Raw genomic sequence first — 16458 nt, forward strand, 5'->3', positions numbered from 1 at the left:
AGCTGAAGTAATCCCCTGTGACAGCTCAGCTCATGTTGTTATGTTGTGGGCCTATTTGAGTCTAATACTACAGCTCTGGAACAACCTAGCGCCAGTCCAGCTCTGGACTGCCTGCATGACCACTGGGCACGGCCCAGTCCGGCACCGAGCCACGCCGACAATGCCCACTATTCGCATTTACTGCACATCATCTCTGTGTTTCTGGCACAGCTCAACCCGGGCTCAGACTCCAGATATAGAGCTGCAGACAGAGTGGAAAATAAACCAACCTTAACTCAGCTTTACCACCCTTTTATGAAGTTTTTATGAGGTAAATAAATCGTATACATCACAGTAAAGTTGTGTTGCGCCGATGGAAGGAGGCCAAGTACAGCATGAAGTCAATTGTGCACTGAATTTTCACAGTTTATTAAGACAGAATATAAATAACCTCAATGCAACAAGATTAGCATATCACAAATATATGCAATTTCCACAGCCTCTGGTGTAGCTCACAGCCTCCTGACCACTTCCAACTCCCACTATTAAAAAAAGAGTTGAACATGTATGATCCGTCCTCGATATTGTATTTTTATTGAACTGCTATTTGCATGAACTAGTTTACAGCTCAGAACATTACTGACTTGGCCGTACCATCCTGGCAAATATCCATAAATCCTGGTGTTAATTCCAGGTCGTGGAAGAATTTTTGGCCCCTGATTCTGTCAGAGTTTCACCACAATATTTAACCTTTTATGAAAAACTGGGTCTGCCAATAAGAAGCATCATTCTCACCTCAAGCAGCCTAAGCTTTCCAGAAAAGTGGAGCAAAACTAAAAACTAAAAGTCTGGGGCGAAGCGGTTTAGTCTCCAGAGAGAAAAGGCTCTCATGGGGAAAGAAACTGGATGCCTTCTGGAAAAACATGGCTGAAAATGTTGGACCTGCAAATCTTTCTTTAAAAATAAAGGAAAATCTCAAAAAAAGATTTATTTTCAAATATTTCAACCTTTTACTGCACAATTTAGTGCAAAGTTATGAACTCTAACTTTCTTAGGATCTATTTCATGTATGTTAATGGACAGTCAGAATAATGACTGACTGCTCTCTGATTAAAACCAAGCTCAGAGTTTTATTGAATATTTCTTCCCAGGCGTCCCACTCTAACTGTCCAAAGCCTCCTGCAAGTACAGGCTGCGTTTTCGAAGGGCCAGCCTCAACTCCAGAGAGACGGCTCGGTCCAGCAGATCATGCCCAGCACAAGGCAGCCCAGACAGGCATGTCTCAGTGAGCAGCCCTCCCGAAGGAGGCCCTGCCATATCAGGCTCCATATACCTGGCACATCACAGCATCTCCTCCCCATAGGAGGCTGGGGCTGAAGACACAGGCAGGGAGCTTCTGATTAAAAATTCATCTCTCTGTTTATTATGATTTATGCATGTTTCAGTGAGCCAGGAACGAAAAAGAGAGGAAAGGAGAACAGCTTCATTAGTGCATATTGTGTGTATGTGTGTGTGGGTACCATGCCCATGCTTGTTTGTGCACTGTGTGTGTGTGTGTGCGTGCATATGTGTGGATGTGTGCGTGTGTGGCTAGCTGGCAGGTGGGGGATAGTTAAAATTATGGATTGTACGTGAGCTTCATTAGAATGTTTGGCATACAGGGCAAAATCGTCTGTCTTCACAAAACACCTGCATTTCACTGAAAAACAACAACAATTGAAATCCTAAATTACCCGGCGTGCACAGGCCATCGGCATTAAAATGCAGCAGACACTTTTGCTAACTTCTAACTTAATTACCCATTTCCGCCTCTGTTGTTTACCATTCAGATCGGATCGGCCTCTCATTGCACTTTGTCTCAGCCAAAAGCGATGGCAAGCGCGCGACGGTGACAAATATTGACACATGGCGAGCTTGTCAACAAAAAAGTGGTGACTAAGAGCGTGAAATACCTGGCACTCTCACATATAATGATCTCATGGATTTTTTTTCCCCGCTCAAAATCCAACATATGCTGCATCCACTCATGTTGCTTATGTTTATTAGTCTGAAAGCTGAATGCATAAAGAGCACAACAACCTAAAGCCTAAAAGGAGCACACAGCGGTGAATGGAACGATGCATTCAAATTACAATGCATAAATGTTGACAATGATGACTGATGATTTGTTATTTACATGGCTAATAGCTCACACTTCTGCAGGCATTCAGTTACTAAAGCTGTGCGAGGAAGCATTTATACATTAAAGCGGGGAAAAACAACTCTGCTATGAGCTTACATTTAAATATAGACCGCTACAGTCCCATTCTGATTGAAGGAATTAGAATATTTATTTTTTTTCTGATAATAATTCATATCGTATCAGTTACAGTATTAGGGTTGCATTAGCAAAATGTATCCTTTCCCTTCTCTTTCACTGTTAACATGCACAGCATCTTATGTACTTTGACTATTAGTCTTTCATAGCATGTCCAGTGTGTCAGGTGACATGATGCCAGTCCGTTTCGCACTTTTGCCTCATTCCTCACTCACATGGTTTAGGTTAGTAGACACAAGCTTTTGTGATTTCTGACTGCTGACGTCAAACTGTTGACTCTGCAATCCAAGAATTGAGTTTCCTTCTTCTACTCTTGCTGCTGTGTGGTCTCCATGACCTGCCAGTGGTCTAATCAAACGTGCTGAATCAAGAAGTGCTAACCCAAAACACCGCTTTCAAATGGCCAGTGTTACCAGTTGGTAACAGTCCAACAGCCATTACACCAGTAGGTGGTTTCTTCCACTACTTTAATACCTAATTATCACCTCGGCGCGGTTGTGCCTACTAGTTAATCACAAGTAATAGGCCAAGTATTTCAGTATTGAAAGTCTTGTGCTTGGACAGGACTACCTGTCATAAGGTCATTTACATGTTGTAAAGATCACATTTATAGGTTACCAAAAGTATTTTCACAAATGAACTCTGGATAATGTCTGAAGAAGCAGGCTGGGACATAGTCTAAGGTTTCCCTTTTTCTGTAGCATAGACCAGTGGAGAACCTGCATCAGATGTACTGAAGAAAAACATCCACTCATTCATCCATCCTCTTGTGCTTCTCCATTTCAGGGTACCTGAGTACCCAGACATGGGACAACATGCTAATTCCACACAGAAAGGCCCTGGGCACATTGTGGACTTGAGCCCAGGACCTTCTTGCTGTGAGGCTAAAGTGCTAACCACTGCACCACCATGCTGCCTTCACCAGAAAACAATAATAATAATAAAATAATAAATAAAAAAGCACAAAACTAAGTTCCTAGCATAACCGACACACCAGCGAGAGCAGTGAGGGGTGAAATTTCAGTGTGTCGGTTGAATATTTTTGCAGTGTTTCTTGTTTTTTCAGTCTTGCACTTTGTAGTCGGTCCCAACAGTTGCGCGCAGTGACAGCAGTGAAGATTATAACTTGTTTTGATGAGAATGACTGTAACTCATCCAATTTAATAATTTGGAAAGAGGCGTCGTGTTTTCACAACATTTCGGTTACGAGTAATTGATTTGGAAAGCTCTTAATCGGAAAGTATCTCTTTGACAGAAGTTAAAAACTCACCATCATCGACATCCGAAAAAACATAAATGTCACTCAGCTCGCCTGCATTTAGTTTGGTTTATTATAACGTCTGGTTCTTCACTGCGTCTGAACAGTTGTTCTGAGGCAACAACAACAGAAAAGTGAGCATGTAACTGGTTTGCTTCAGGAGCGATAAGCTGCTCACACATCCTTTGAATCATTCTGTGAGTTGCCAGGTTGTAGTTGAAATTGCAGTGAATGGAGAAAACGTTGCCAGATCATCTATAAAACAAAAGTGCATTACAACTTCTCACGATAAAGTGTGAGAGTTTTGCAACTTCAGGGACAAACGGCAGAACAGGAGGGTCTTAAAACATGGGAAAAACGGGAGTGTTGGCAGGTGTTCAATGTCTGATTCAACGTGTTTATCCTCAGATGCATTTCTGTCAGGTAATGCATGCGTGAAAGTGGCCTGAGCATAAAAAAACTCTACTGTAGATTTTACATGCACACAGAACTCCAACAGAACGCTGTGATAAGAATGGCTGATGATGCACTTTTTTGGACTACAAGCAGGTACACGAGGGTGCCTACCAGCCATATCTATAGGAGTGATAAATAGGCTGAGAACATTCTAAGCTGGTGGCCAAATGCAAGCGAATCTGCTGAATAAGACATCAAAACCGGTTAAATGTATAAAAAAATCCATCATATTAAAGAAAAAACAAACTTCAGCAGCCCTTTAACCTCTCAGCATCCTGCAGGCTGCTAGAGAAGCACTCAGGAGGGCTCAATTGCCAACATATAACACAAACCTTAACGATCTAAACTCTTTACGCTATCCCCAAGCAGCGACCTTGTAGAGGTTGAGAGGTTAAAAACAGCATTCATTTGAATTCTAATTCAATCTAGTTGCCTTTTAATTGGAATTTTCTACACACTTCCTTACATTTATTTACCCTAACGAGGATCTCTCTGAAGGCCCGCATCAGTCTCTCTCTGTGCTTGCTGATGGAAGCCTGCTCTCCGCATATGAGTCTGTGTTAAAGGGCTACTGCTGGAGAGCATAGAACATATGGCGGTGTATCAGAAGCTAAGTGTTACCGGGAACCCCCCGTCTCACGATATCTCAAATTTAGCCTTAAATTAAAAACATTGCCTTTTTTGTTCTTTTTACAACATCATGACATCATGCCTTATGAAGACAAGCATCTTGTTTTTGTCATTCAAAGCGAACGCACGCTGTGGTGCTGACATCGCAGTAACTTGAGGCCCAGTTGAACCGAGCAGCCTCTGTCTCTTTTAAATTGTGTTTACGATTTAATGACCTATTTGTGTTTGTTGTTTCTGCCGCGCGCCTGCCTCCACTCGCTCTCTCCCATCTTTCTCTCTCTCTCTCTCACTTTGTGTCTCTCACTCCCTAACACGCTCTGACAGCAAAAGGTCAATGCCCATTGGCTACATGGGGGGCACTGAGTGATGTAAGGGGGGTTGTCATGGTAACGTGCAGGGCACGGTGCAGCGGTGAGGATGCATTTCGGTGCCAAAAACCCAAGCCCGGGAACCTGAGCGAGGATCAAAAGACTCGAGAGCTCCACTCGCAGGGCAGAAGTGCACGGGGCCGGGTCTGGACCCGGGCAAGACACGACACAGTTTTAACCGTTTAGCTGTTTACTAACCCGGCAAATGGGAGGGGCCGGACTTGGCCCGTCATGACAGCGAAGCAGATCTGCATGCGAGAGACAGACAGCGAGGCCCAAAGACAGTCAGTTGTGAGCAACTCTGGTATGTCTGTGAGCCTGCATTCTGCTGAGCTTGGCTTCACATTAATAAAAGAGGGATTACCAAAGTCTGCAGGCTCCTCTTAGGCCCCTCTCCAGCCGAGAGCTGAGCGAGGTTCGCTCGCTCAACCCCTCTGCCTCCTTCCCGCCATCCTTCGCTCCCTTTTCTTACCCTCCTCGGCATGCTGCTCACGTTCCTCCCATTCAAAAAAAAAAAAAGGAAATATAAAGAAAAGGAAAAAAAACACTCTCATGTGCCTTTCCTCCTGTCTGTCTCCATCCCATTTCTCTCCACTCAACAGTACAGGAGGGGGGGAAAATGCACCAAAACACAGATAAATTATTTAGATTTTTTTTCCCCAAAGAAAAAGAGGAGGAAAAAAAAATGCTTGACTCTGCAGTTCGAAAGAAAAGGGAAATAGGAAAGGAGGAGGGGTGAGGAAATAAAAATTGCATTAGATACAAGATTCTGCAATCAGCCCTGCGATATGAAGAATTAATCTTATCTTACGCCGGCACACACGGCCAAGTAGGAGAGAGCCTCCAAAGACTTGGAGATGACAACAGGACAAATTCGCCTTTCCATTACGCTGCCATTCATCCATTGTGTCGGCAGACACCTCGCGATAAGCGGATGTATTGTTGCCATTGACAATGTCATTATGGGACAGTAAACAAGCGATGCAGTGGAGGGTCGGGATGAACCGGGTGGGGCAAGAAGGTCACCAAGACAATCTGGAATGAAAGGATGCGAGACCCCACGAGAGAGATAAGACTCCTCCTCGTCGTCTTCTTCTTCTTCTTCTTCATCTATCTCTTTTCTCGTGCGCTGCAAAGCCAAGGACGGGCATATGCTTAGAACAAAGCCCCGGCACTGCCAGCGTAATCAACTCCTCTGTACTCCAGCAGCAGCAACACAATCTCCCCTGGAGGTCATTCACAGGAAAAGGCTTAGAAGGCAAAATGGCTGCAGGATCACAGGCTATTAAGATGGGAAAATAGGGTGACAGTCACCCGACCTCCCACCTCCACATTCCTCTACAAAACATGTTCAAATGTGAACAGTGACGGCAGCGCGATTGATGCCACGTCATCGTGGAGCTTATTTTTGGACTCTTTGACAACCGTTTGCAAATTACGTTAAGTCAGTGCTTCTAAAACTGTGGGGTGGGCCCCCTTGGCGGAACACAGAGGCACTGCAGGAGAGCGCGAATGGCTGGGAGAAAAACTAAGCAGAATAAACACGGTTAATTAAGTTAAGGGGAACAAAGATAGAAGAGTTCACCTCGTGTTTTACAGATTTGGGGGCTGAAAATGAGAAGGCATTCGTGTGCCACAAAGTCGACCGTGCTAACGCTTCAAAGAAATTTTCCAACACTAAGGCAAGGCACTTTTGTGCCACTCTCTGGTCTTTTCTACAGAAAAAAGGGCAAGCCCAAATGAAATCCCAATACCGGGATTATTCTCCCTCACAGATGTGCACACCGACAGCTGTGGATGCCACACAGTCACACACAGTAGCTGTTATTACACAATTTTGTAACTTGCTTTGAGTGTGAAGCAATCATGCAGTAATTGGTCTGCATAAGAAAGTCTGCAGAAGCTGAAATTAAAAGCCTTTGATCAAACTTGTAGTTATGGTGTCCCTACGTGTGTCTGCTCCCAGAGTTTGTGTTTTGTCCAGTTATTCGTTAATCATAGTCTCAGTATACTCTTTTAGCCTCTCTTCTCCTCACTGGTTGTGGTAGCTGCCTGTTCCAGTTTCTGTTTCTTCTGGAAGGGACTTTCTTTTTTCCTACCTCCACCAAGAGCTGTATCAGAGCATCTTCATATCAGAGCATCTGATACTTGGCATTCTCACTAATTGTCAGGGTTCTGTGTACGGCAGGCGAAGGTGAGGATCCAAACGCAGGACTCATGAAGCCAAATTTCAACAGAAAACCACAGCTTTATTGCTGGCAAAGCACAAAACATGAACAGCACAACGAACACTGAGAACCGGAAACACACAGGCATGATCTGATGGTGCGACACGACAGAGAGCACAGGAACACACAGGGCTTATATACACAGGGGGGTAATCAGGGAATGAGAAACAGGAGGGAGACACAGCTGGGAGAAATTGGACTAACGAGACAGGGGTGCAGTAGAACTGAACACACTCACATGAGACACAGACCTTCACAATAAAACAGGAAACAAGAACCCACTAAACAAAGACGCAGACAGAGAGGCAGACAGAATATAACACATGCAACTCAAACAATACACGAAACAACAAATCCTTAAACATGGATAAACAGAAACAAGAAACTAATAATAATCTATCATCACCACCACCACCACAAGCACTACAAGAGAATAAGAAAACAATCCATAATGCAAAAACACACCAAAATAACTGAAACACAGATTCATCATAAAACCCAACAAAGCACCAGAGAAACACAAAGAACGATCCATCATTCAAAAATAAACCAAACCATAACAACTCAAAATACTGGGCCAAACTGACCCAGAACCGTGACACTAATATTATCGTGTCTTCACCTTACTGTGTCTTGGGTTGAGTGTTCTGAAACGGAGCTACAATTACAAGACTGAACTGCACTGCGTGAACTAAATCTATCCTCAGTTGATTTACAGTTAATTATGTTAGTTCTTAGCAAGCAACACTTTTAAATTACTCTTTTTCTTACATGAGTGGAGCGGGGAACACTGGTGGCACTAACCCCCAGTCTCCAAATTTGTACCCTAATTTGTAATTTGTGATATAAAGTTGAAAATCCTACGTGATTTTCTTCTCGAGTTATTGTGTTGACAACAAATTCTTACAACCTACTGGAATATATTGGAACTTGCCTGCCATTTTTTAGGAGCTGCACCTATGGTATAAGTGTGAAAATCCTGAGTCGCCTCGTTCTTGAGTTACTGTGTCCACGCTGCCCCGTTGGTTGACAATACCCCCTCTGCCTTTTACGACTGAGGATTAAAACTAAAGTTCTCCATCCATTTAAGGTCTTTTACTTACAGTACAGATTGCTGCTATGAACGGAGCCTTGGATTCACACCTGCACCATGAGAATAAAACAAATCAGCCTTAAACAGAACCTCACACTCTTGACGATGTTTAAAGTATAACACCGGGACGTCTTCACATACGCGCTAAGTCTCCACCCTCAGCATATGAACAGGATTGTTTATGGTTTAAACAGGTTTTCACCGTGTTTCACAAAGATCACACAAAACACTGAAGATGAAAAGACACAGCACTTACATATTCGGGGTGTGTGGCTGCGCAGTGCCTGCATTATTTACACATCTTGCCTGGTGACTGACAAGGAATCCAAAAGAATGCAGTCTTGATGCCACTGCCTTTTACTGCAGTTGTTAACAGTTCCCCGTCTCCCACTTTACCCCTCCTGTGGCGCTGTTAGCACCTACAGCAGCACAGTCTGCAGTCCTCTGTCTAAATCGAGCCTTGCTCTAAAGCGACTGCGAGAAATCCTTCTTAAGACTCTAATACAGTTAATGACCTTCAGAACATATAAGAATGCACCAACTTCTGATCTCACAGGGTGATTTAAAGTATCTACTTAATACCAGTCCTTTAGAAATACTCACTTGGAGGCATATATATCAGGTAGGAATGACCTGAAACCACAGAACATTGATCATTTCAGTTAAAAACATTATACAAATTCTTTTGTGACTGAACATTTTTTCCCAGAAGGCCTAGAGAATCCCACAGTTTCAAAATGACACTAGCTGCATTATATCCATCATCAGAGCCGACGGAGGTTTATATTATCCTCGTATGCACTAACGCCAAGCAGGTTAGCTGAGCATGGAGGTGGCAGGAGTGGTCCTGTTCCATTTGCAGACATTAGCACAGAGAGATTAATTTGTCCCCTTCCATTAGGCGGGAAAGCAGCCGTCATGGGTGTTCAATTATCCCTTAACAAAAAGAGAAATAGACAAACACAGCAGCCTTTTTAAATAATAAGCACCATGCAAGTGCATGCGTTGCATCATATGGATGCATATATGTGTGTAGGGGTATTGTTTGCATCTAGAAGCTGGAAGGAGTGCAAAGGGTCAGGTGTGTTTTCCACAGCGGCTGACGGCTAATTACCGGCAAAGTCTGCAATTTCTACGCCTAATATTCAGCTACTCAGCGCTGAAACAGAGCAAAAGAGACGACATGAGAGGGGAAAAAAAAGAGGGATAAAGAGAGGAAGACAGATAAAGGTTGTTGTTTTGTTTAGACTTGCTGTCTTCCTGCCGCTCTCTCCTCCTTTGTGAAGATTTCGACTTCATTAGAATTATAATGAACATCAGCGAGGCTTCCTGAAATATTTTTGGCTCCTTGAAAATAAATGAATACACAAGCAAATCAATTCAAATCTGCCCATTATGCCTGTTTTCTGGGTCGTATAAAACATGCATAATGGGCCACAGTATAAGTCGCGCAGCGCTGTATGTTGTTGTTAGAGGATCATTTGTCATCGTTTCCCAGAATCGTTACATATTCCAGAATCAATTTCATCTGCGCGGTGACACTGACGAGCTCGTGACGGCGTATTGACGGACTAAGACGCACATCGGGACGTTACGGTGGCAGAGCTAACCGTGTGGCAGAGTCATGTGAAATACTGGTATGTTTTTTGTGTTTGTGTGTGTGTTTGTGCGTGTGTGTGTGTGTGCTTGTGTGTTTCGCTCTCGTGCTCCGCCGGTGTGATGATATTGCTGTGTAGTGAGACTCGCTAATTGGCTCACCTGTCTCTCAGCCATCTGGAGCCTCTCAAAAAAGAGGAAAAAAAAGTCACACTGAGTTCCCCCAACATCACACACACACACACACACACACACATACACACACACACACACACACACACACACACACACACACACACACACTGAAAGGCATGCATATGTGCCTTAGCAGAGAAAAAGACAAATGTGGGAACGTGCAAACAAGCGAATGAAAATGGAAAAGGAAAGTGAAAGCAAATCTAAAGATATTTTTCCCCCAGATCGCAATCTTGTAACTGAATCATTACTGTGCTTGAAGAACTAATTTCAGAAAGATCAACACCACCACCAACAACAAAAACAGTTTCTTTATAACGTGCTACAGTAATCATTCAAAACAAAATTAATGTGATAATGATTAATTATGGCAACAGCATTGTTTGCACTGGGTAGAAGTTGCTAATAAAAGAGCGCACTTGCAATCAGGACTCGATTGAAATGCATTTTCAATCATAACAGCCGTATATTCTTATTGTTTTAGGAAATCACTGCAATGCAAAGAAGACACGCCCACGACTTCAGCTTCTCCCCGTCTCAGCGAGGGAGCGTCAGCTGGAAGAAGGAACTCCACTCCAGCATCCCAGAAAACCCCGGGGCACAACGCTCTGACTGCATGTGTGTGTGTGCGTGTGAGTGTGTTCAGACGAATCTGCTTTAATACCTAGTCATGTTCTGAATTGATTAAGAAGCAGCAATAACACCGAAAAATACATTTTCCAATCAACTATTCAATATGATCCAACTTTTTCAGGGGATAAACTAGTAAATTATAAAATAATGATAATAAAAAGATGAAAATGTAGTTCCCATGAAACAAAACAAATGTACCAAAAATACAATATTAAAACAAAAATACCATGTGTTAAAAAAGTAAATAAGAAAAGGCATCTGAAAATCATTTAGGAATAGCAAATCAGTAAAAAATGATTGTGTTATATGCCTGTGTTCAACACTATACACTATTCGATGCTTGATTAAACAAAAATAACAAAATGGAAGAACAAAACCTTGTAATTATATGTTAAAATATAGAAACAGTTACAATGATGCTTAAAATATTTAATAGAAAAAACGAAGTAATGACGTGTGTGTGTGTGTGTGTGTGTGTGTGTGTGTGTGTGGGTGTGTGTGTGTGTGTGTGTGTGTGTGTGTGTGTGTGTGTGAGTTTTATTCTCTCAGTGCTCTGTGTGTTCCAGGTCAATGGTCTAGATCACACATACAGAAGTCAGTCCCTCCTGGACCACTGTATGTTCACCTGCCACCCAGGATGTCTGTGTGTGCGTGTGTGTGTGTTTTATCCAGAAATTGAACCCCTGTGTCACTCAAAAAAGAAAAAAACTCTCTTGAGACAGATTGTGGGGAAGCGAAGGAAGAAAAGATATCTAAGAGTCCGTCCAGCTCTCTGCACACAGACCCCCCTCTCCTCTCTCTCTCCTTCCCTCGCCGTCATTAGCAATTCTTCATAATTCATGTGTTTGGATGAAAAATGGATGAACAGTGAGCGCGACACCGGCATAGGCTCCGACAATTAAAAACCCAATGAGAATTAAAAAACTGCTGCAACAGTTTCACTCTTTTTTTCTCCTTTGGCCACTTGTAACCACCTGATTAGCATCCACTCTTTCGTCACATGATGGCACCTAAGCTAAGCTGAAAGCCACAAAAAGGGGTAGCAGAAGGACCCAGCGCTGATATTTGGTCGCACATTCTGAACACGCCAAGAAGAAAAGAAGTTTTTGAAAGATGACAGAAATAACAGAGGCGAGATAAACTCGGATCCTGTCCTTTCCAACACGCCACGCTGCTACTCGACAAGAGAGAGAGGCCTGTGTTTGTTGTGTTATTAAAAATATGAGTCATTGCCCTTATTGATGAAATGCAAAAGTTCTGGCACAAAAAGTGAGGTTAAAAAATGAAATGACCGGGAGTGCTTTCAGGAATCTGTCACGCTGCAGCTCCTGCTGGACGTTTTCTCACTGGGGGACAAATTAAAGCTCAGGAAGGAGCCTTTAACACCGACAACTGTCACTGCAGAGGAGAGCGGACACTCCAGCCCGTGTCTTCTTACTGCCAGTTCCTGTCTCATAAATATTCAGATATGGGAATACTTGGGAAGGCGGGGCCAGGAGCGGCGCATCAGGCAGTCTCCGTAGCAAGTGGTGGGGGGAGACCGCTGTTGTCATGTGGCAACCGGGGAGGCAATAACGGACGCAGCGTACCGGGACGCCACATTGTGTGAATCCCTGTAATTACAGTCTCTGCTGTCTGTGTGGGTCTGGCTCTGTAAACAGGAAGTGTGAGTGCATTTGTGCGTGTCACGCGCACCTGCAGCCCTCATGCCAAAGAGGAACTTGAGGCCTTCGGAGAGCTGTTGTATCTGTTCCACTCGTGAGCTTATGCTATTCATACACTAATCAGCACTTGTTTACCACAATTGGTGCGTTTTTTTGACGTGTGTGAGCTTGCTGCTGGCACGCATGTGTGTGTGCATGGGTGTGTATGTTTGTGTGTGTGTGTGCGCAGCGTTCCTCGCCATCTCAGGAGGTCATGTCAGAGCCAATAGTGGGTTTGCGGCTCATAATGACCGATGCTGAAAGGCATCCGTGGAGCCATGCCTGCTAATTATCAGCTGTGTGCCTTCAAAGAACATTATCAGGACAAAGACCTGCAATTATACACACTCATGCACACAATCCCTCCATACCCTTTATCACCCCCGTTTCCGGCATCAGCTCTTCCTACTCCCGAACTGTCTTGTCTTGATTGCAGTTCTCCTCTTTCTTTTTTTTAAACTCTTCTCCACACCTCTCTCTCATTTACTCCCTACGACTCCCATGATCCTCTTTTTCTCTGTCCCTGCTTCATCCTTCCAGCCTGTTTTCATTTCCTGTAGTCCCTTTATCTATCCCTATCCTCCCAATTCCAATCCTATCCTCTCTTTCAGCTCCCTTGTTGCCACTTTTCCTATCTGTTTCTCCCCAACCCCTCTCACTCCTCCTCCGCCTCCTCTCCGTCTTCCATCCTTGCCCCAGCTCCTCTTCTTCTTCCTCCTCGCCCAAAACAGGCACTTAAATAACGAGCCGGGTGTCAGTCAAACCGCCAGAGAGCTTCATTAGAGGAGGAGAGCACACAGGATCAAATTATACGCCCAGTTCTCTTTTGTGTGATTGTGCGTGTGTGTGTGTTTGTGTGTGTTTGCGGGGATTGTGGGGGGTCGGCGGCAGTGATGGTGGTGGTAAAGGCACAGAGGAAGTAAACACACGTTCCGGAATGACGCAGCTGTGTGGCGGATTAGTGCCTAAGACAACACACACTGGTGCGTGTGTGTGTGTGTGTGTGTGTGTGAGAGCGCATGCGACATGCGACATGCGACAGTCACAGCCTCGCTTATTTTCTCCAATCAGAGAGAAAAACAAAAGCAAACTATTTTGCCTAATTATTCACAGCCACAGCCGCCGTCGCTCGCTCTTCCTCCCGTGTTTTGACTCTTTTCCGCCAGTGTCGCGTTCCGAGCCGGATCTTGTTTTTTTGATCTCAGCTGATTCACCTGCCGTGTTTGCCTGTCAGGAGCAGCTTTAGACTGATACTATTTAGAGACTGTAGTATTGAAAAATCAGCAGATGTAGAACTCATCATCGTGTAACAACATGCTATCCATTTTCTTGTCGCACTTCCAAAAGTACAAAACATTTATTTAGAGGTTAGCCTGGTTCACAAAAAACATTTATATATATATATATATAAAAAATAAGAGTAATATTAAAATTATAGAGCCACTGGGTTACTTAAAGGACCACATCAGTGGTCTGACACGATTCAGTCCATTAAAATCGCATATTCTTTATATTACTGCTGAGTATTTTCCAAATATACTGCGAGTTTTTAAATGGATTTCTGACTTTCCAGGGAGCCATTAGATTCAGTTCATTTCACTATGGAGTAAAAAAAATCAGCTCACAGAGACTTAAAACTCACTACGGATAGGTAATCCATCACAGCGAACATTTCATCACCTTCTATCTTTGTTGTTTTCTGCTTTATTATAAAGAGAAATAACTGCCTTTTTTTAAAGAAAAAGAGAGAGATCACATTTTCATCTCTACACAACATTTATCCTTCTTTATTGTTTGCCTGCTACAATGTATTTTTGCCTTTTCGGTTCATGAATGCAGTGGATTGTGATTCTGGAGTACCCTTCAACGCAGCGGTGACCGCACTTACAGCAGCACCTGCTGACGCATTATGGATCCTATAAATGTTTATGAGATGTGCTATTATTAGGGTCTTTGTTGGACAACCAGTCATTAACACCTGTAGTTCATAAATGTAATATTTACTGCAACAGTAAGCATTATCTCTGATTATAACTCAGGTCATAAAGCATTACAGGTGCATTAGAAATCTTTATGAGCTTAAAATGATTCAAACAGATAAAAACTTGTAAGTGCGTTCGCCCCCACCCTCCGACCTCCCTCCATCTTGTAAGAAATGGGAGGGTGCTGATGGTTTTCGGGGCAAGATATTCATTCTTTTCCTGTTAACTAGGCCTCAGATGAGAAATAGGTAATGCTATTTTAAGATTGGCCCTTATTTAAACCTTCTTCTGCCCTCCCTCTCCCCTCTCTTGATCTGTCGTTCTGTCGCCGAAGGGTTTAGTTTAATGACCCTCTTTGGCCATAGATCTGAGGCACGTCACATCTCTGCCTTTTAATTTCCCCTTTCTCTCTTTTCCTTTACTTCTCCTCTCTCAACCCACGACCTCATCTCATCTACCTTCTGTCCTTCTGCGGTCCCCCCCTTCCCCCCTTTTCACAACACCACTCCAGTGTTGATGCAGCCAGTGCTTGGCCTTAAGCCTGGAGATGGCATGCTTCATTGCAGATGAGGCCAAAGGAAGGCGAAGGAGTGAGGGGAAAAGGAGAGGAGATGATGAAAAGATGTATTACAGTACCTTTGTATCGGTCCAGAGAGGTCACTGGCGTCCTGCCTGCAAGACAAAGACAAAAGATTGTTGAACAGCTGTAAAGAGAATAAAAATGATTTACCTAATGATTTGTAAAAAGACAAATCGAATATAATTTGTGTCCAAACAGAGATGCTGACAAACGTAAGCGTCTATTCCCTCAAACTAAAAGCTTTTTTTTTCTCATTTTAAGTTGCCAGCATGATAAGAAATTTCTACCAAGATATTTAACAGCAGGCACTGAGCGTTTAATTCAGGGCACCCTTCAGTCAGTATTTTTCTGCTCGCTGGACTCCAGGGCTGCCCAGAATTTCTAGGCACAGCTGGCAGATTTCCGGAGTTCATATTTGCCGATGAGGTCCTGGTGGCTTCATCAAGCGGTGACCTCCAACTATCACAGAGGCCCACTGCAGTCAAGCATAAAGCGGATGGTAGGAGAATTAGCACCTTAAATTCTGAGGCTACGGTTCTTAACCGAGGGGGAAAAAGAACTGATTGCCCTCAAATTCGAAGAGTAGAGCAGGAGTTGCAAAGCTTGAAGGTGAGGCTTTTGATTTTCTGACTGAGCTAAATTCCCTTCATCACCTATGGCTACGAACTGTGTGCTGTCGCCAAAAGAATACGATTCCAGGTACAAGTGGGAAAAAATGAACTTTGTTCTGGGCTTTCTGGGCATGGTTCGTTAGCAAACGTTCGCAAGAGGACCCGGAGACTGGCGGGTGGGCGGAGAAACAAGGAAGTTTAATAAAGACTTAGAGTTCAACAAAGGGTGTTTCACAGTGTAACAGGTGAACCCGACAGGTGAGTTAACTTACACTGACGAAGGCAAAAAAACGGAACAAGAACGGGGAAATGAAACACACAAAAGCACGCTCAAACAAAAGAAGAAACAAATCAGACAAAAACAGTCAGGTAAAGAGCGGGGGACTACAGAAGGCAGGGAAACTGAAAACTACGACTGTGGAGGTTTGATGATCTTCTCCACAGCAGGTGACTCGACGTTTAGGGAAACACCTGAGCAGACCCAGGACACGCTACAAAGAATTTCCCTCCAGTGATTGCTTGAGAGAGGGAAATACAAGCAGTTTTGACTTAACTGCCGAGAACTAGAAGCAGATAAACAGAAGAAAAATGTATACATTGATGCAGGATAGAATCTTAATAGAGCTACATATAAACATCATATCAGTGCACATCTCCAGTATGCTTTACAGCTCCAACCTGTTTCCAGTCATGAAACAATTTCCCACTATAGAGTAACCCCCTCCCTATAACTTCAAAATAAAATTATCCAACAAACATTAAGATTTACTGTGAGAGACGTTTCTGTGTGCTCAAACAGTTACTGTATCTCTTGCAGCACAAAGTGGCA

The 16458-nt window shown here is 43.5% G+C and overlaps 1 protein-coding gene across 24 annotated transcripts in view; it reads right to left on the minus strand.

Moving 5' to 3' along the window:
* celf2 (cugbp, Elav-like family member 2) overlaps nt 1-16458 on the minus strand; it is a 239549-nt gene that overhangs the window by 177785 nt on the left and 45306 nt on the right. For all 24 annotated transcript variants that reach the window (XM_086269650.1, XM_086269648.1, XM_086269647.1 and 21 more), the window contains exon 2: nt 15075-15110. In XM_086269650.1, coding sequence (XP_086125776.1) covers nt 15075-15110 — 36 coding nt within the window. The remainder of the gene's footprint in view (nt 1-15074; nt 15111-16458) is intronic.

Source organism: Aulonocara sp. 'chitande type north' Nkhata Bay, linkage group LG17 (genome assembly GCF_057382095.1).
Source record: "Aulonocara sp. 'chitande type north' Nkhata Bay isolate Kocher_YH1m ecotype deep benthic linkage group LG17, A_spYH_male_GT1.1, whole genome shotgun sequence".
Classification (NCBI taxonomy): domain Eukaryota; kingdom Metazoa; phylum Chordata; class Actinopteri; order Cichliformes; family Cichlidae; genus Aulonocara; species Aulonocara sp. 'chitande type north' Nkhata Bay.